Source organism: Petaurus breviceps, unplaced genomic scaffold (genome assembly GCF_028583685.1).
Source record: "Petaurus breviceps papuanus isolate PSGF00001 unplaced genomic scaffold, PetGlider_PUasm1.0 90879, whole genome shotgun sequence".
Classification (NCBI taxonomy): Eukaryota; Metazoa; Chordata; class Mammalia; order Diprotodontia; family Petauridae; genus Petaurus; species Petaurus breviceps.
The window spans coordinates 1,738,752-1,759,143 of NW_027187368.1; the positions used below are offsets into that span (position 1 = coordinate 1,738,752).

General features: G+C 41.2%; 2 protein-coding genes across 3 annotated transcripts in view; one reads left to right on the forward strand and one right to left on the reverse strand.

The window, feature by feature from the left end:
* Window positions 1-6,530, reverse strand: part of MRRF (mitochondrial ribosome recycling factor) — a 53,694-nt gene extending 47,164 nt beyond the window's left edge. Inside the window, exon 1 of the mRNA XM_069073749.1 lies at window positions 6,401-6,530. The gene's annotated coding sequence lies outside the window, so the exon portion shown is untranslated. The remainder of the gene's footprint in view (window positions 1-6,400) is intronic.
* RBM18 (RNA binding motif protein 18) overlaps window positions 6,510-20,392 on the forward strand; it is a 28,647-nt gene continuing 14,764 nt past the window's right edge. Inside the window, exons 1-3 of one of the 2 annotated variants that reach the window (XM_069073750.1) lie at window positions 6,510-6,645; window positions 9,136-9,254; window positions 19,677-19,803. In XM_069073750.1, coding sequence (XP_068929851.1) covers window positions 9,142-9,254; window positions 19,677-19,803 — 240 coding nt within the window. In that variant the 5' untranslated portion in view covers window positions 6,510-6,645; window positions 9,136-9,141. Of the gene's footprint in view, window positions 6,646-9,135; window positions 9,255-10,753; window positions 11,095-19,676; window positions 19,804-20,392 lie in introns of those variants that run through there. The other variant, XM_069073751.1, reaches the window with a different exon arrangement.

Genomic DNA, 20,392 nt, shown 5'->3' on the forward strand with positions numbered 1-20,392 from the left:
TAAGCTGATTTTTTTTAAACCCTCAACAGGCACAAAATGATGGGAAAAATTACATGACAGCTTTTAATTAAAATTGTCTTCTGCTCCATATGCACTGATTACAAATTAGAATGTACTTTTCTTTGCTACAAGTCTAAAGCATGGATCAGATCTGAGGCTTTTAATGTTATTGGTGCTAGAGCTCTGGAAGATGCCATTCTCCTCTGTGTGAACACAAGTTACTCATTATATTTCTATAGTTTTAAACCCTCAAAGATTTTCCAGCCTGCAGCTACCTCTGTGATAGAACTACATAATTGTTGAATAGCAATGTTGTATTCATAGCTTCAGAGAGAAAAGGGGGTTCTCTCACACAGCTGGGGAATGCAGGGAGATAATATAACTTAGTGAGTATTTTGTTCATTCGACAAATATTTCTTGAGCACCTGCTATGTGCAAGGCACTGTTTTAGATGAATAAATTAGCCAATACCCTGAGTCTGCCATCTTTACCAATTAGTTCCAGTTTTCATCTATAGACTCCCTCTCGAAATAAATGAGTCCCTCTAAAGAAGGAATGTGATACAGTGTGAAGGGATGACAATTGGGAAATCTGGGTTCGAGTCCTGGCTGTGCCACTCACTAATTATGTCCCCCTAATAGCCATTCCCCTTCTCGGGGCCTCAGGCTCCTTACCTGTAAGATGATCTCTAAGGCAACTTTCAGTTCTAACATTCTCTGTTCCAACATGCCATATTCTAAAGTCCTTTCTATTTGGAACTTTTCAATAATGCCTTGGGTTTTTTTCTTTCAAAGACTCATATTTCAGTGTAAGTCAAGTACAAGTTACATGGATCTATGACTTCAGACTGGGAGACTCTTGGATGGCAATCCATCTATGACTTAGTAGCTAAGTCCTTCAGAGTTCGCTGCCTGAGGCACAGAGGTTTTAATAACACACACAGATTCACAGAGCAAGCATCAAGAGTTGTGCTATGATCCCAGGTCTTCCTGATTCCAAGCCCAGCAGTCTATCCTCTTTGCCATACTGCTTTTAATAATCACCATTAATAATAAAAAAAAAAAAATTGCATGGCCTTTCCAGAAATGCAAACTAATGGGTTAAACATGAATAGTTTCTCCTCCTGTTACTATGAACACATGAATCTTGTAAAAGTAATTAGCATTTCCTTCAGCAAAGGATGCAGGACATTGCCCTGCTATGCAAGGAGCAAATAAGAATGAATTCTGTCGGGAATTTATATCACCAGGTACTAGCAGTATCCCTGCTCTATTTTAGCAGAGCTCTATGTAAAAGGTTGGCTTTGGGTGAGGTTTCTATATCTGGGCTTCTGCCAAATATGGTCACTTTTTAACCCATACCCATGTCCAAATATGGGCTTCTAATTATGTGCAGGGTTTTTTTGGGGGGGGAGGGGGAGGGAGGAATGTTAGTGGAAAGAATTGTTTGAATTTTTTTAATCTACCACGTGCCTCAATCTGCCTGCTCAATTTGAGACAAGCTTCCTGGTCCCCCTATTTTCGAGTTCTAATAGAAAGCAGTATAGCAATAAAAACTAGAATTGGGTTAGAAATAAAACAACCTTTGAAAGAAAATGCACAGCCCAAAAGTAGAACTAGTACAAGAGAACCAGAAAACAGCCTCTATAAATAACCTGCATTACTGAAACATTTAAGGTTAAGATTTTAATTGCACCTAAGTCAGGAAATTTGAAAGGAAAGGTCCAATAATGTTACTAGCTTGTCAAGTATACAATGATATATTATTATATAGTAGACTAAAAACAATGTTTAATTACACATGCAAAGAGAAAGATTGTAGATTTTTTTTAAACAGTTTATCAGAATTAAATGAGACCTTGTAACAACATTTTAGAAAACAGAACAAGCACTAGCTGGGGAGTCCAAACACTTTGATCCAAATCTCAGCTATGCTACCTACTTCTTGTCTGTGTAACACTGAATAAGAAAGTCATTTCATTGAGTCTCAGTATTTTCCTCTCAAATTTTTTCTAAGGTCCCTTCCATCTCCAAAGCCTATGAAATTTAATCATATAAGAGATGGAAATAACCTTACAAAATAGTGTTAAATCTGGAAGGGGTCATGGGGGAAAAAGTTAGAGCTAAGGGGATCTCAGAACATAGAACATCAGAAGTTTAGAGCTGGAAATGCCTTTAGACATAAAATGTCAGAAAAATGAAATGTCAGATCTGAAAGGGATCTCAGAACACAGAATCTTAGACTCACAGATTTAGAGCTAGAATCGCCCAGCTCAGCCCCCTCATATTTTAGATGAAATGGAATTCCACAGAAATTGAAAAGGCCTCCCAAGACCTCAGAGCTACTGGGCAACCTAGACATCCTGAGTCACACAGGCTGATGATCTTTTTACTACACTACTCTCTGCTTTCCAGGTGTCACTTCCAAAAAAGTACAACTTGTTACCATTTTGCTACACATATTCTTTTCTTTATGCATTTTTAAAAATCAAGACCAACTTTCCAAAAAACTCATCTCTAAAATCCTGATCCTTAAACCATTCCTCCTCCTCTAACAGGGCAGATGTGAACCTACATCACTACCTAATTGAAGTTTCACCTTCTTTTCCTTTATTCTCCAATGAAGTGTTTAATAAGTTAAGAAAATAGAAAATGACACGTGACAAGGTGGCTAAGGAATCCAAAAGAACCCAGACAATCAAGTTGTTTTCTGAGTACCATTAGGATCATCCAATTTTAGTTTTGCAACTGAGACAAGTTCTCATCAGAAAGACTCTGCTAATGCTATTTTTCCCAAATTTCTCATCCATCAGTAAAGGAAGTAAGGTAGGGGCAATTGAAGGGGGAAAGTTTGTAACTAATCAACAAATATTAAGTGCCTACCCAGCACTAGGCACTGTTAGGCACTGAAGTTAAAAAGACAAAAATGAAACAGTCCCTGTCATCAGGGAATTGACTTTCTACTGGAGAAGACAACAGCTACATATATAAATAAATACATTTAAAAATATACAAAACACATAAGGTAATTCAGGAAGGGAGGGGGGCACTAGGAACTAGAACCAGTAAAGCCTCACATAGGAAATAATGTTTGAGCTGAGTACTGAAGGAAACTAGGGATTCTTAAAAAGTACACTGCAGTCACTTGTGAAACAAGACACAGAAATGAGATGTCTGACCTGGGCAGTTTCATGGAACAGCAAGAAGGTCTGTTTGGCTGGAGCAGAGTGAGTTACATATGAGTAACATATAAGAAGTCTGCAAAATATGTTGGAGTTGGGGCGGCTAGATGGTGCAGTGAATACAGCACCAGCCCTGGAGCCAGGAGGACCTGAGTTCAAATCTGACCTGAGGCACTTAACACTTACTAGCCATGTGACCTTGGGCAAGTCACTTAACCCCAATTGCCCTTCCAAAAAAAGTGCATTGGAGTATGAAAAATATCGTCTCCATTGGTTTTAATCTCCCCACATAGGCAGGAGCATCTCCATTTTACAGGTGAGAAAGCTGAAGTGAACAAAGGTCCAAGTGACTGCCCAAGTAACTTATTCACACACCGAATAAGTATCAGAGGCATAAGTCCAAGCCAAGTCTTTCCTGACTCCCTGACCAGCACACTTGGCACTACATTGCCTCTCTAATAATTTAAACTATGGGATTGAACTAGATGATCTCTAGAGATAGAATCATGCAACCAATCTGAGTTGGTCCACTACAAATTTGTTACACAACCTCAACTGGGCCCTCACTGCTGCTCAGTAAATCCTTCCATACCTGTCTTATCAACTCACTACCCCACTCTCCACAGATTCTTCCAAACTTTTTCATCCCTCCTTAAACTTCCCATGGCTCCCTCTCTTCACACTCTCTTAGCTGAGAACCTTGACTCATATTTTACATTATAAAAAAAATGAGGCCATTAACTGTGAGCTCCCTTTTCTAACCTCTTTATCATCTCCTATCACTCATATAGTTAGTAACCTTCTGCCACTATCTCCTTCTTTACCTCTTGTCTCACATGAAGAAGTAGCAAAAATCCAATGGCCTTTTCTCAGTCTTCATTCTTTACAACCTCTCTGTTGCTTCTGACACGTTGATTACTTTCTTCTCCTTGATACTCTTTTCTCTAGGTTTTCCAGACTCCACTCTTTGCTGGTGCTCCTTTTACTGACTGCTCCTCTTCAGTCTCCTTTGCTGAATCCTCCTCCAGATCATGCCCATAGGTGTCCCATAAGGTTCTATCCTGGGCCCTCTTCCCTTCTCTCTCTATACTTCTTCACTTGTTGATTACATCAGCTTCTGTGGATTTAATTACTACCTCTATGCTGATGATTCTCACATCTCCCTAGCCTGTCCCGACCTCTCTGCTGACCTCCAAACTTGCATCTCCAACTGCCTTTCAGACATCTCAAACTGGATATTCAGAAGACATCTTAAACTCAACATGTCCAAAACAGAATGCACCTAAAACCCTCCCTCCCTTCTACTTTCTCTATTATTGTAAAGGGCAGCATCATGCGCCAAGACCCCCAGGCCTCCTAAATCCACCTAAGCCCTCCCTCCCTTCTACTTTCTCTAATATTGTAAAGGGCAGCATCATGCGCCAAGACCCCCAGGCCTGAAACCTAGGAATCAGTCTGAGCTTTTCACTATCTCTCACTGCCTATATCTAATCTGTTTCCAAGGCCTACAGATTTCACCTTTGCAATATCTCTCACCCCTTTCTCTCCTCTGACACTTCCACCACTCTGGTGAAGTCACCTCATGCCTGGATTACTACAATAGTCTGCTGGTGGGTCTGCCTGCCCAGTCATCTCTCCCCACTCAATTCCATCCTCCATTCAGTCACCAAAGTGATTTTACTACAGCATAGGTCCAACAATAGAACCACCCCTCTGCAACAAACTCCAGTAGTTCCCTATCACCTTCAGGATCAAATACAAAATCTATTTGCTGTTCAAAGTCCATCATAGCCTCGTCCCCTACTACCTTTTCAGTCTTTTTATACCTTACTTCCCAACATGTACTCTTCAATCCAGTAACACTGGTCTCCTGAATGTTTCATGAACAAGACATTCCATCTTTCACATGTGGGCATTTTCTTGGGCTGTCTCCCACGCCTGAATGCTCTCCTTCTCCATCTCCATCTACTCTCTTCTTTGGCTTCCTTTAAGTGTCAACAAAAATCTCATCTTTTATAGAAACCCTTTCCCAATGCCTCTTAATTCTAATGCCTTCCCTCTGCTAATTATTTCCTATTTATCTTGCATATAGCTGTCTCCTCCATTAGATTGTTAGCTCCTTGAGGGCAGGAACTGTCTTTTGCCTCTTTTTTGTAGCCCCAGAGCTCAGCACACAGTAGGCACTTAATGTTAATTAATTGATTGAGAGAGTCTCATTTCCACCACTAAACCACATACAATCTTTACTATGAGGATCCTTACTAGAGGTGGGTAGAAAATTATGACTTTCTTGGGTTTCAATGCTCTAGGTCATAAGTTCTCAGAGTATGGTCTCCCTGGAGAGAAAAGTGTCCCCCAGGTCAAAACTATTTTTGTAATAATAATGTTGTTATTTTCCTATTAAAATAATCTTCCTTTTTCCAACTACGCATCTGTTTGAGGCAAGATTTTCTTCATATATTATAACCATAACATATCCTGGCAGATTGAATGCAGAAGCAGATATGAGAATCCAGCTGTTTTCTATTTAGCCAGATATTAGATTTACAAAAAACATATATAAAGTAAAGCCATTCTTCGCACTAGCCTTTTTTTGTTTTGGAAAATAGTAATTTTGCATTTAAATTATTTAGCTCTTACATAATGGGCTTGTTATTGGTATTTTGAAATGAATTAAATATTGTTAAATTCTTTTAATTTCTAATATAGTTAATATCGGCAGTCGTCCCACATAAAAGTTCTTCGCGGTCCTGGATAATTTTTAAGAGCGTAAATGGACTAAAATGTTTCGAGAACCTCTTCTCTAGGTCACGGATGAAATACTTTACTCCTTCCCCCTCAGCTTAGCTCGGGAGTGACAAAACACCCCTCCCTTCCCCCTAAACCCTCGGTACAGAACGCAGGCTCCGCCCCAGCCTCGATCTGAAATAACAGGCCCCGCCCCCAGCGGAGGAGTTTCGTAAATTCATGAGAAGCTCCGCCCACACTCCCAGCCTCACTTTGGGCGACAAGCTCCGCCCCTCACGCAAAGGTCAAATAGAAATCTTAGAGTCGGGGGGAGGGGGAGAAAAGGTCAGGAGATAGAGCGTGATAATGCTTTGGACCCTGAATCCTACTCCTTTCGGGGATTGGGCTATATTACATATGCATCCCTGCCTCTCTGGCTCCGCCGTGATGCCTCCTGCCCACAAGAGAAGCTGGGCCAAAGCTCGGACTCACCGGCCGTGGCTTCCGCTGCCGGGGAAACGCGCTTGGGTGCTGGTCCACGTCATCAACGCAAGCCTGTGACGTCACGAAGTGGCGCAAATTGCGCAGGCGCATCCCCGGTGTCTGTGGCGGAGTCAAAGAGGGGAAGAAGGCAGGTCGGGGTTCGGGCCTGGCGGTTGGAGTCAGGTGGTGGAATCCCGAACCGCTGCCGCTTTAGCGGCGGGAGGAGCCAAGGAGATCAAGCCTGAGCCCTGAGGGTGAGTTGAGACCCGCCGGGAACTCCCCCGCTCATTGTCAGTCACCTCCTCCCCCTTCCCTTCCTATACCGACCGTTCCTCCTTGCCCCATTGCCAGCCCTGTCCCCCCACGCTCCTGCCCTCTCTCGCCTTATCCCTCCTTTCCTCTGCTCCTCCTGTACGCCTTATGGTGGCTTCCACACACAATTCCCCTTCCCACTCCATCTTCATCTCTACCCTTTCTCGGTTCAGTTCCCCAAGCATTTATTATATATGCACCCTTCCTCCGGCCAGCCCCCTCCCACCTCTGTGCAACCCCCGTCTTTATTACTGCTGCTACTCCTTCACTGTCCTACCCTTCAAGTGCTGTTCCCGTCCTCCCACACTGCTCTCAATGGTCTTGGCCCCTTTTACATCATCCTTTTTTTAATCCTAACCATCTTTGAGAATCCGTCTCCGACTGAAACACCACAAATCTTCGAAGATTTCCATAAACCAATTCAAGTCCACAATCGTGTTAGTTGCCTACTGAATGGCTGGCCTTGTGCAAGGCTCTCTGGATAAAAAGAAAAAAAGTAAAGAGTTTACATATTACTGAGAACCACAAGTCCTCTTGCCTGAAATGTGGGATACATCAAGCTCCTTTTTAGTTCCCAGAAGTGGCGTATGTGTTCTCAGACCTACCAAGAAGTTTCCGGTGATCTTGAAGGATATACACCCTTGGGTAACATATGGAACATTTCAAGAACTGAGGCAAGGGAAAGGAACAAGTCTATTCCCCCATCTCTCCCCAGGTGCAAAGGTAACTGTCTCACACACTCAAATTCCAGTGACCCCCTATTAACTTCTAGGATCAGATATAAACACCTTGTTTAGCATTTAAAGTTCTTCACAACCTGGCCTCTTCCAGCCTTTCCAGACTTCATGCACTTTACTCCCCTCCACAAACTTGACAACCCAGACATACTGGCCTTTTTGCTCTTCCTGGAACACAATATTCCATCTCCCACCTCTGTACTTTGGCACTGGCTGTCCCCATTTCCTGGAATGCTCTTTCACCTCTTCTCTGACTCTTAAATCCCTGGCTTCCTTCAAACCTCAAAGGTGTCAAAGGGCTCTCAACTCAAAGCCCACTTTCTTCTATAGGCCTTTCCTAGTCCCTCTTTCCCTCCTACCCCCAGTTCTAGAATTTTCTTCTTTAAAATTATCTTCCATCTATTCTGTATGTATCTCATGTGTAACTGTTTACATGTTGTGTCTTCATCATTAGAATGTAAGGTCAGGGACTGTTTTTTGCTCTAGTGCTTAGGACAGTGTCTGACAAATAATAAATACTTAATAAATGCTTGTTGATTGATTTTTTTTTCCTTCAGGTGCCCCAGTATGTAGTCTCACCTAGAAGAAACTTCTCCAAATCCCCATACCAAATCCTTTATATTTATTTTGAGCGACACTTGTTGAACTGAAATTAACTGCCTAACTAACTTTGTATTCCAAGCACCAAGCTTACGTTCTGTTGTTGTTCAGTAATGTCTGATTCTTTGTGACCCCATGGACAGTACGATCCATGGGGTTTTCTTGGCAAAGATATTGGAGTAGTTTGCCATTTCTTTCTCCAGCGGATTAAGGTAAACAACATGACTTGCCTAGGGTCACACAGCTAGTAGGTTTCTGAGGCCAGATTTGAACTCAGGTCTTCCTGACTTCAGGCCTAGTGCTCTATCCACTGAACCATGGTGCTGCCTCCATAAATTCTATTGACATTCTATCTATTCACTTTCTGTACTTCATATAGACAGTTTCTTTGCCAGGGCTATCAAAGGAGCTGTCCCTGGGGTATTAGTGCTGAGGCCTTGTGGTTAGTGTATCTGAATCAGTTAAACAGTAACTCTTAAGAGTTGAGAAGGAATTTCAAGAAATTATCTGATCTTACCACCTTGTTTTGAAGGCAGTACATTATAGTGAAAAGAGGACTGATATGGATTCAAATCCCATTTCTAAAAGTATGTGACCTTGAGGTGGCCAGGTAACACAGTGAATAAGAGCACTGGCCCCAGAGTCTGGATGACCTGGGATCGAATCAGGGCTCAGATACTTAGCACCACACCCAGAAATATATTGGCTGTGTAACCTTGAGCAATTTACTTAACCCCGATTGCTTTAAAAATAAAATAAAATCAAAGTATGTGACCTTGAGCTAATCACTTTTCTACTCTGGACTTATGTTGCCTCTTTTAAAGAAGGGAGTTAGACTTGAGTGATTACTAATATCCCTTCAAGGCTTAGATTAATGATCCTGTGATCTTTAAAGCCTCTTCTAAGACTAAATCCTTTTCTCCAATGACAATAATCTTAGAGGGACTTACCAAAGGATCAGGAAGGATGTCTACATTTTAATTTCTTGTATCTCTCACCTTCACCTCTATCCACCCTCCCCCCCCAAAAAAAAATTCACGTAATCTTAGTTTCCTGACTGAATATCCTCCCCTTGTTTCATCTGAAATTCTACAGGGATTGATGGAGACAGAAACCAAAACTCTTCCCTTGGAGAATGCATCTATCCTTTCAGAGGGTTCCCTGCAAGAGGGGCATCGGCTATGGATTGGCAACCTAGACCCCAAGATCACAGAGTGAGTCTAAATGGCTTTCTCCCAATAACTATAAATGATGATGTTAATGTAAGGAAGGGGTATTCATTCAATAAATGAGTTTTGGACCTGCTATGTGCAGAACACACTGCTAGGCACTGGGAGATCATAAAGATAAATAAGTCAATTTCTACCCTGAAGGAGTTTGCAACTAATAGGGGGAGTGAAACATTGATATAAATCAATAGATTTTACATATCTGGGCCTCACCTTCCTTATTTATAAAATGAGGGAGTTAGACTAGGTTACCTGTAAGATTTCTTGCAGCTTTAAATCAGTGATTCTGCATAAACAACATGTATTCGAATCTGGCAAGTGCATAAGCAGAGTATAAAATGCTAGATCTGAGAAAATAAAAATCCTTTATAGCTGGTAAAAGTTGGAAAAGTTTCCTAGAAGATGTGGCATTTACTCTACTCTTTGAAGTATAAATAGAATATAAAATTGAAATTGGAATAGGGAAGGGGAACTGGAGAAGGAAGAAATGGGCAATCTGCATGTAGAGAACAACATGAGACAAGGTGAAGAGACAGAAACATTGGTGAATTTTTTGAAGAAAAATAAGCATTTTGGTTTTCTGAGAGTATGACTCCTCCTCCTACTCCTAAACCCCAACTGCTTTGAAGATTCAATATACATTTGGCATGTTTATTAATCCTTTTTCTTTGTGTAAATTTGGAGTTTTCAGTAGCAAGCAAGCAGGATAGGAATCCTTAAAATTATAGGTTCATTATGATTTAAAGTGGAAATAAACGTTAGAGGTCATTTAGTCCAAACTTTTCATTTTACAGATGAGGAAACTGAGGCCTAAAGAGATGAAGTGGCTTGTCCCAGGTCACAACTAGTAAGTAGCAGAGTCAAAATTCACAACCAGGTTTTCTGTACCAAATAAAATGTTCTTTCCACACCACACTATGCATCCAAACTGGCACACTGTGGCAAATTGTTACTTTATTGAAAAGTCTTTATTTCCCAAGGTCCTTGAAGCCAGTAAACTTCAAAAATTAACACATATTTTTCCCTTGTATCCTATTCTTCCCACTTTTGATGCCCTCATTCTCTTAGAGAATTTGAATATTTTACAGATCTTTTGTATGGTTTGGGTTGGGAGATGTGATTTCAAATGACATTCAATGTGATCTATTTTGTGTTACTGAGCTTTTTTTTTAATTTTATGTTAAGATTTTCTCCCTAGTTTTGCTACTCAGAAAAAGGAATATTTATTACTCAGTAGTTAAGGTGAACTATTCTTCCAGAAATATTCCCCAGGTAATGAAATCATTTCCAAAAGGAGCACAAGTGTTCCTGTTATCAAGTGGAAAAAGGCCTCATTACACTAACTCAGTTGTGTATGAAACAGGGATAAAATTATATTCTGTTAGAATACAGAACATTAAAAAGTTAGAGTTGGGAAATAGTCTTAGAGCATAGAGTTGTAGAAGACCTGAGAAACCATAGGGTCCAATTCCCTTGTTTTACAGATGGGAAAACTGAGACTCGGAGTTAAGGAATGACTTTCTCATGGACACACAGGATATTGTTGCTAAGCTAAAACTGGAGCCCAGTTCTCCTTACTCCCAGACCAATGAATGTTTCCAATGTACCATATAATGGAATACATGATGGGGAGACAAGAAGAAGAAAGGGGCTTTTTTCCTCCACAAGGGACCTTTGATTGTCATGATAGATAATGGTCTGAGTGGAGCAAAATAGTTCAGACCATGCTCTCTGACCTAGAAACAACTCTCATTGGAAAAGAACCTGACAGTAAGGAGAATGGGAGGAGGAGAAAGGTGAAAGAGAAGAGGACCAGGAACAAAAGGTACTAATGGCAAGGGAAGTGATTGTATATGGGTCAGGATCCATTTTCATTTCTATAGTACTTTTCAGCCACAGAATTTTAGAGCTTCTAGAGACCTCAGCAGCCATCTAGTCCAACTCCCTGTTGAAAAAGAATCCACACTGCTACACATGCTGGTTATCAGGTTATCAGTGGTTATCAGGACCTTCCTTGAAGTCCTCCAGTTAGGGGGAAACCTTCCACCTCCAAAAGCAGTCTATTCAACTTTTGGGTAACTAGATTACTCTAACTTAGGAAGTTTGTCCTTATGTAAACCTAATTGTACATAACTCTTTTTCAACTTCCACCTGTTGGGCCTAGTTGTGCCCTCAGGTGCCATACAGAGCAAAGCTGATTCATCTGCCATGTAATAGCCTTTCAGATATTAATTGGCAAACACTGCATAGCCAGTTCATAACAAAGCACATACAATATTCTGGTTGGAGCAGGCATTAGCAGCTGAAGGGATCAGAAAAGGCCTCCTGCGGAAGGAAACCCAGGATTCTAAGAATTGGAGGTTTGGAGGGAGAGGCATAGACAATGAGGGGGATAGGGGCAAAGACAGGGATGGGAAATGGGGTGTCGTGTGAGGAACAGCAAGAAAGCCAATTTAGCTACACTTTGAAGTTTGTGGAGTGGGGTAATGTCATGAGACTGAAAAGAGAGAATGCAGCCAGGTTATGAAGAGCTCTGCAGAGCATTTATATTTTATCCTCGGTGTAAAAGGGGACCAGTGGAGTAAGAAGGTGACATGGTCAGACCTGCACTTAAAGAAATTACTTTCACAACTATGTAAAGGATAGATTAGAATAGGGAAAGATTTGAGGCAAGGAGACCAATTAGGAAGCTATGCACTGTAAGAGAGAGAGGTAATGAGGGCCTGGATTAAGGTGGTGGCAGTGTGAGTGGAGACAAAGGGACAACTACAAGAGAGGTCGTGGAGACAAAATTTGGGAACTAATTGGATAGCTGAGATGAGAGAAAGTGAAGAGTCAGGGATGGCACAGAGGTTGTAAATCCCAGGTGGTTGGAAGAATGATACCATTGATAGGAATAGGGAAAGTCAAAGAAGGAGTGGGTTAAAAGGGAAAGAGCTCTCTTTGGGGACATTCTTTCTGTTTGTAGATATACAAGAAGGAACTAGCGGATAGGGAAAGATTAAAGAAGAGTGGGTATGGCAGTGGGACCAGTCAGGAAAAAAAATGAGAGGAGATAAACTCAAAAGTAAGTATAAAAGGGTTGGCATTGACGAGGAGAGTGGCCATTTCTTCCTCAGAGACTGGAGTAAAAGAGGAGACAGTGAGGGGTGGTATCAGATAAGCAAGTATTTATTGAGCACCTGCTATGTGCCTCATGCTGGGCTAATCCCGAGGATAAGATGAAAGGCAAAAGCTCTCGGGGAGCTCACAGTCTAATTTCAAGTGGTTGTGAGATGGGGAGAAAAGAAAACTCATGTCACATGTCCTCCATTTTTTTTTTTTTTGCTTTTTGGAGGGCAGTTGGGGTTAAGTAACTTGCCCAAGGTCACACGGCTAGTTATTTTGTGTTAAGTGTCTGAGGCTGGATCCGAACCCAGGTCCTCCTGACTCCAGGGCTGGTGCTCTATTCACTGCGCCACCTAGCCGTCCATGTCCTCCATTTTTTGATGAAGTATGAGTTGAGGTCTTCAGTTGCAAGGATGGGGTAGGGTTTGTTGTGGAAGGCTTGAGGAGAGAAGAGAATGTTTAGAAGAGTTGCTGTTGTAAGGATGAGATCAACTAGAGAGGAATAAAAGGATTGCCTTGCTGCAGTGAGAACCCAGCTGAGATTGGATAGCATAAATTTTAGGTGACACCTGCTCTATTTTAAAGAGGGTTTCATAAGACAGAGGAGGAAGCTGTGTTTCCTAGTAATGATGAGAGGTGGGGGTGGGGAGTGCAAACATATAATGACAGAAGAATGCAGCTAGCACTTACTAAGCACCTCTATGCCATGCATTGGGGATACAAAGACAAAAGTGAGACAATCTCCCCTCAGGAAGATTACATTCTACTGGGGAAGTACAACATGATCCTGATTGGGCAGTGAGCATTGACAACAGAGGGGAATTGGGGAAAAAAACCTTTTGAAGGAGGTAGCACTTGAGCTGAGCTTTGAAGGAATGAAATGCTGATTCAGTTCAATACAAAGAAGATTCAGACCCCCATCGTTTTTACCACTATGCTAGCTTTCTGATTTTACTCCTTGTAAATTGCCCCAGTTCAAATTGATGAGTCTTAGTTATTACCAAACTACTATGAAAGCCATGGTAGTTTCAATGTCAGTTGCCTTTGCGGCTTGTTAATAACTTCATTTATCAACACCCTGACATGGATGCAGAAATGTAACATGGTACCATAGGAAGCATACTAGACATGAAGTCTGATAACCTGGATTCTAATCTTAGCTCTGCATTTTACTGTGACCTCTCACCTTAGGCAAATTCTTGACTCATTTTGGGCCTCAGTTTCCTTATCTGTAAAATGAGGAGGTCAGACTAGATGATGACTAAGGTTCCTTACAGCTCCAAATCTTTTTACCTGATTATTCCATCTCTATTGCTATTACCCCTTGTGCTTTGTTGACCTATTAGTTCAGTTAATGTAATATCCAGCCAGGATTTTGTTAGGTAATACAATTGATTAATGACTGCCCATGAGAAAAGCTCTTTCCAACATACTCAGTGCTTTTCATTTCCTACTCTGCCTGTACAAATGGAAATATGAAGGGTTGAAACAGTATCTAGTGTAGTTTCATTCAGTGAGGTAGTTGTTCTAAAGGTGTCCCAATATCCAGCAGGAAGGGTCCAGTGGGTGTTTGCCATTTCATATGGGTCAAAAATTGAGTCATTGAGTGTTCCTGTCCATTAATGCAACTAGCATCAGTGATGCAGATTTGCTGCTTTCCCACCTTTGCACCCTACTTCCCTTCTTTCCAACTAATAATATTAATTACTTAGTCACCTGTATAGCTTAGGGCCTGATTGGCCTAGTTAATGCATTCATTCCCAGATTTTTCCTGCTGATACTTTCTTTGAGCCTCATACTGAGTTTCGCCCCGCATGAAGTTTTCCCTTGTCACCCACAATTCACTGGCTAATTCCTGCTGCATTCTCCTTCCACATCCTCTTCTTATCTTGATTACCTAATCATATCCTTGCTCTTTTTCCCACCTCTTCCTCCTCTCTTACATGAACCATGACAGATGCCTCTTCTCATTGAGTCTTGGCTCCCTGCCTGTCATTATTTTAGCATATCTTATAAACTTTGGTGTGTAAAATGGCTGTGATAGTCCCCCTAAACTCCACCCTCAAAGCCCTGTTGAAATCCTACCCATACTTTTAAAGCCCAGGTCATATGAACTTGGTGGTATAGTTGTTTTCCTCAGCCCCAGGGATCAGAACTAAGAGGAGTATTCGGAAATTATAGCGGAAGTAGATTTGGGCTCCGTGAAGGGACAAACTGTACTAATAATCAGTCTGCTCAAAATTAGTGTGGGCTTCCGCATAAAGAATTGAGTATTCTTTTCCTGGAAGCATTATAGTAATGGTTGAATGTTACAGAGAGGTGGTGTCAAACCCAAATAGATACAGATCCCTACAGCCTGCATAGGCTTATGAAATCACAATGTAATGTTATCTATACTGTATTGTATTTTAAAAATTTTCTTATTTCCTAATCATATTTTAATCTGGTTTGGTGATACCATGGTGTTTTGAGGGCTTTTTAGAGGTGTTTTGACACCTCTGTTGTAGAGGACTTTTATGCTTCAGTTTTGAGTGAGATGGAATGACCTCAGAAGTCACTTCTAAACTAAAATTCTTTGAAAATGCTACCTCCTCTATGAAGCCTTATTTGACGCCCAATATAGAAAATTGCCTCCTACCCCCAAACATCCGCCCCAGGGACCTCCCATAACATTTTGAAATTTTTTATCTTTTCTTTGTTGATGTCTTTTGTTCATTTCTGAACATGATGGTAAAATAGATAAAGCATTGGTCTCAGAGTCAAAAAGATCTGAATTCAAAACCTACCTCTACCACTTAGTACTTGTATGACCTTGGGTCCCTGAGCCTTAATTTCTTCATCTATAAAATGATAGTGTTGTCCTCTATCTCTAAAGTCCCTTCTAGCTCTAAATCTGTGATCCTGTGATCTCTTCCCTCTCCCCTGCCCATCAAGTAAACTTGTTAACAACTGGGTTTGACAGTATATGCGGTATTCCATACCCCTAGTCTTCCAAATCTACAATAAAATAAGAAGAAAGATGCAGTTTCACAACTGTATCTTCCCCCAAACTTTGTCATCCATTGCCATGTGCGTCCTTGTATGTATTTATGTGTCTGTGTGTACATAGGGTATCCCCAGAGTTGTAGTGTGGGTGAAATTTTATTTTAAAGTTTCAAGAAATGAGGGAAACTGATATATATGAGGAAACTGAATCCCAGGAAAGTTTAAATAAACTTTCCCAAAGTCATCTAGTAATCAGTTTTAGGACCAGCATTTAAACCCAGGTATTCTAACTTCTAATCACCATAGTCTTCTCCTATATCACACATTATCCCTATTTCATGTGAGGAAAATGTGGTTCAATGAGGTTATGCCTTGCCCCTGTTAGCGACTAGAATGTGGTGAATTTGAACCCAGAAATCCTCACTCTGTTCCCTGGCAACCTTCCACTACACCAAGATACTGGCTGTTTATGGGCCCACACACTGTGATAGGGTATAAAGGAAATCCCTTTCTAATAGGAAGGAGGAGATAATCCATATGAATAGATATAAAACAAATTAGAAAATAAGTGGAATACGCAGTGCTATGAAATCAATCACATGAGGGAAAAATCATCTTCCATTGTGAGAAATCAAGGAAGACTTCATAGAGGTGTCGTTTGAGTTAGGCTTTGAAGGGAACAGTAAAATGTCAACAAGCACTGACTGGGGGTTCAAGGGGAGGGTGTTGAGGAGATCAGAAGCCCAAAAGTATATATAGGCTGTGTTCTGGTGTCAGCAAGGAATCCAGTTTGGTTGGACCAGAGAGCATGTGAGAATTTGTGGTCTAAGACAGCAGCCAGGTTGTACAGTATCACAGAAACTTATACATCTAGCCCCACGGTTGTATGCTAAGAAAGTGCCAATAGGAGTGCAGATGATTGTGACTACAGGGTGAGAGAGCCATTCTCTGAGGGGGTGATGCACAGCTATCATCTGTTATAATTCTATAGTTAAATACTGTGATGACCACAGTTCATTAAATGGAGCCAGTTTCTGATGACTAATGAGCTCTCCTTCTCCCCTTCCCCCTCTCCCTCCCCACTTCATCAGCAGATAGAAGTACTTGCAGATGTGAGAATAAGCCTCTTCAGGCTTTGTCCACTATCAGGGTTTGCAGTCCCCATCTCCAGGAAGCCAAATGGTAAACAGTTAATTCCTTTTGTTTCAGTGTTCTGATAATTTCGAGAAATAATGAGACAAGAAAAGGATCCTGGAGCGGTTGAAAGACATAGACCTCACAGATGTTCCTTAAGGTCTTACTCCTTGGGCAAATGTGTTTGTTACAGCTTTTCAAAGAATAATCTGTCGGCATGTTTCTTTCTGATTAGAATAAAATTCATTTCCTAGGAAATGCCCGTCACCTTACCTTCCTGCTACTAAGCAGAACAGAGCTAAAGAAAAGATGACCCACCTATAGTAGCTCTTGGGTCAGTTACAAACATACCAAAAAAAAGTGCTTTGACCTAACATTATACAACTGCTGGCATAAAATAGACAGTTACTGAATAGGCAGTAGTTTGAATGGGTGTCATGTATAGAGGCTGTAGCTGAAAGCCAAGGCATTTTGGAGGCTTTATAGCTCCTCTGTGAAATCTACAAACTATACATATACTTCACCTTTCCAGAAAAATGAATAAAACCACCATTTATACTTAGTGTGTTTTAACCCTTTCCCTCCTCATAGGAACTTAGCTACCCCATTCTCATTAGCAGGTACTATCTGAGGGACAGCTGAGAAAAGAGGACTTAGCAGTTGTGTTGCCCTTCCCAAGTACCCTGAAAGGATGGAGTAATACCAGTTCAGTTCAGAAGTTTTTCAAGTGCCTGCTGTGTGCAATCACTGTAAGGCACTGACCAACAAAGGCAAAATGGATATTAGTAGTTTGTGGTCTACTTGCAGGTTGAGGGGAAAAAAGCAAAATAGAAAATCAAGTGTAATGGGGAGAAGTATCCAGAGAAAGTGCTCTAGGAAAAAATGAGGAGAAAAAACTCAGTTCTATCCTAGTGAATCAGTGATGGATCAGTGAAGGCTTCATAGAAGAGGAAGCACCTGAGCTGAAGGTTAAAGAAAAGAAAACCCAAAATTTGAGGTGACGAGGTATGGCGTGCCAGGAATGGGCTATGTCCTATGTGAATACATAGAAAAATACAGAGCAGATTGTTGTCCATTGGCTGAACTGTAGAATAATGTGAAAAGAAATACTGTACTAAGCTGGAAAGGTAACCTGGAACAGCAGTGTGCCTTGGGAGACTGAAATCCAGTACTAGGCCTGTGTTATATCTCCTTGCCCCCTGGGAACTCAGGAAAATGTGCTGTTCATGTCCTTCAGTATCAGATTATGCAAAGGACAAAATTCCATTTTGTATCTTCCACTCTCCCTAAAGGTACCCTTACTTAAGAACCCTTTTTTGATGAGTTTTGCCTAAAAAAAAAGCATGAACATAAATGAGGCTATGACAACATTAGTAGCTCCCTATGGGGTAGAATTCCCAGTAATAACAGATTTAGCATGTGGTCTGATACCTTTTTAGTATCCCAGGGACAGCATTGTTTAGAGAGAGCCTTGACTCTCGGTTTGAATAGTGTGGAGGGTGCCAGGAGGAAGACCAGCGGAAAAGGAAATGGGAGAGCTGTTGGTTTGTCTCACCCTCGACATCAGATGACAGGAAGTGGAAATTGAGCTTGGCCGAGGCAACCTGTTGAGGCCACATCTGTTTGAATAACTTAAAAAGCTCTATAGAAACCAAACAGTTTCTGGAGTAAGGAGTCCAGAGAGAGGGGGTGAGGGGCAGAAGAGGCAAGCAAGAGCTTGGGGGTGAACACCCTTGTCTGGATTAAATTTCTTCCTTGGCTCCCATGATCTCGGCTCTTCAGCAGCCCATGTATCTGGCTAATTATTCAGGGATGATTCAAAGGGACTGGCACTGTTCCCTAGCTCTACATCAGGCCAGCCACTCAGTTTGGGGCTCACCATTGTCTTGGTGTTCATTCATTCACATCAGGGAATAGCACTCAAGCCATTATGGAAATGCTACTGATAGTGGTTAGACTTGTAGAAGAGCCCTTATCTGATGGGAAATGCTTTCTAGTGGGGTGTGGGGGTGTATGTATATGTGTGTGTGTGTGTGTGTGTGTGTGTGTGTGTGTGTAGCTGTTTTGTTTTGTTCTTGGTAGTATTGTAGTTATTTACAAATAGCACTCCACTGCCAAGAAATTAAAAATAAATAAATCTACACTATTTTTGAGTCCTTGTCCAAAAGGAAAACAAATGGAGCTTGCAGGCCAGACAGCTGTTGGTTGCGGGTGGGGGAGGGGGTTGTTTTTATGTTAGAACTACAATAATTTTAGTCACAATTCCAAGTAGAGGCAAACAACTCTGTTTGCCAAACAAAATAGAACATCATTGGGCAGAGTGCAATGTTAGAGAGCCAGAAGGGTGTGGTAGAGCTGAATTTCCAGCTTCAGAAGTTGTGGGTTCAAGTTCGGACTCAGAAGTAGTAGCATCAATAACTAGGCCCCAACTGTCTAGGTCTCAGTTTCCTCATCAGTAAAATGAAAATGATACTTGAACTAGAATTACAGAATATCAGAGCTGAAGATTATATAGTCAATTATATAATAAAGGGAGATCATAGAATCATAACATTCTCTTAGCTGAAAGGGACTAGAAATCAACCTGGAGAAGGGAAGTAATTTGCTCACAATATAGACATAGTAAATAACAGCCAGGTATTTAACCCATGTACTCTTCCTCTAAATCCAGTATTCTTTCTCCCACATTCTAGTGAGTCCCTCCCCCGAACTATCTTGTATTCATTTTGTATCTATTCTCTATTACTTCTGTGGGTACAGGCTGTCTCCCCCATTAGAAAGTCAGTTCCTCCAGGCCTGGGACTTCTCTTTTTGTATCTCCAACCTTAGCACAAGCACCAGGCACATGATAGGCATTTAGTAAATGCCTTTCTGTGGGGAAATTGAGACTCAAAAAACAAATGATTTTCCTTAGGTCACACAGGTAGCAGAGTCAATGCTTGAACCCAGGTCTTCTGACATGAAGTCTAGGCCTCTTTATACTCCCACACCTTCTTTCAAGATTTGTGACTGCAGAAATATAGACTTCCACTATGGATTAAGGTAGCTAAGAATTGAGCATCTGTGGGGTAAATGATCTTCTCTCAACCCCTCTGCCTTTTCCGCTTTATGATAAGTAGCCAACCAAAGTGTGGCATATTCTTTGCATGTTGTTCCTGACTGTTATTCTTCTCTCAACAGGTATCACCTCCTTAAACTCCTTCAGAAATTTGGCAAAGTAAAGCAGTTTGACTTTCTTTTCCACAAATCTGGTGCTTTGGAAGGACAGCCCCGAGGGTACTGTTTTGTCAACTTTGAAACCAAACAGGTACCTGTGCTATCTCTCCAGTGTGTTCATTGAAACTAATTCATTCACTTCCTACAGGGGCACATTTTAGGCCCAAGACCTGAGGCTACACTGACCTATTTTCCAAGTTGAATGCCAGAGGATGTTAGTGTTTGGCATAAAACTGCCTTTTCCAGTGTTCAGGCAGTCTCAGTTATTCCTTCGGGGGCTGGCCAACAAAACTAGTTTTGCTTTTGGGCCTTGAGGTATTAGAGCTCTGTGGGGGACCACCTACAAACCTTATTTTATTATATGATTGGTTCATCATTTATTCCTTACCCCAAAGCCCTCTAGGAACATGCACTAATGTGAGTATGTGGAGAGCAAGAAACAATCTTAATTTTAGCCACGATACTTTTTTTTTCCTTATGTTACATCATCATTCGTTTGAGAGGGCTAACTTAGATCATGAACTTTACAAATAGAAACTTCACAGTACAAAGTTGCCACACAAGGGACTTTACTAAGTACTTTTTTGAGTAAGCTCAACTAAAAAAAAAAAATTTACCTTTTAGCAGTTATTCCTAAAAAGGAGTATACTCTAGGTCTCTTCTTGACTTTTCCCAGATAT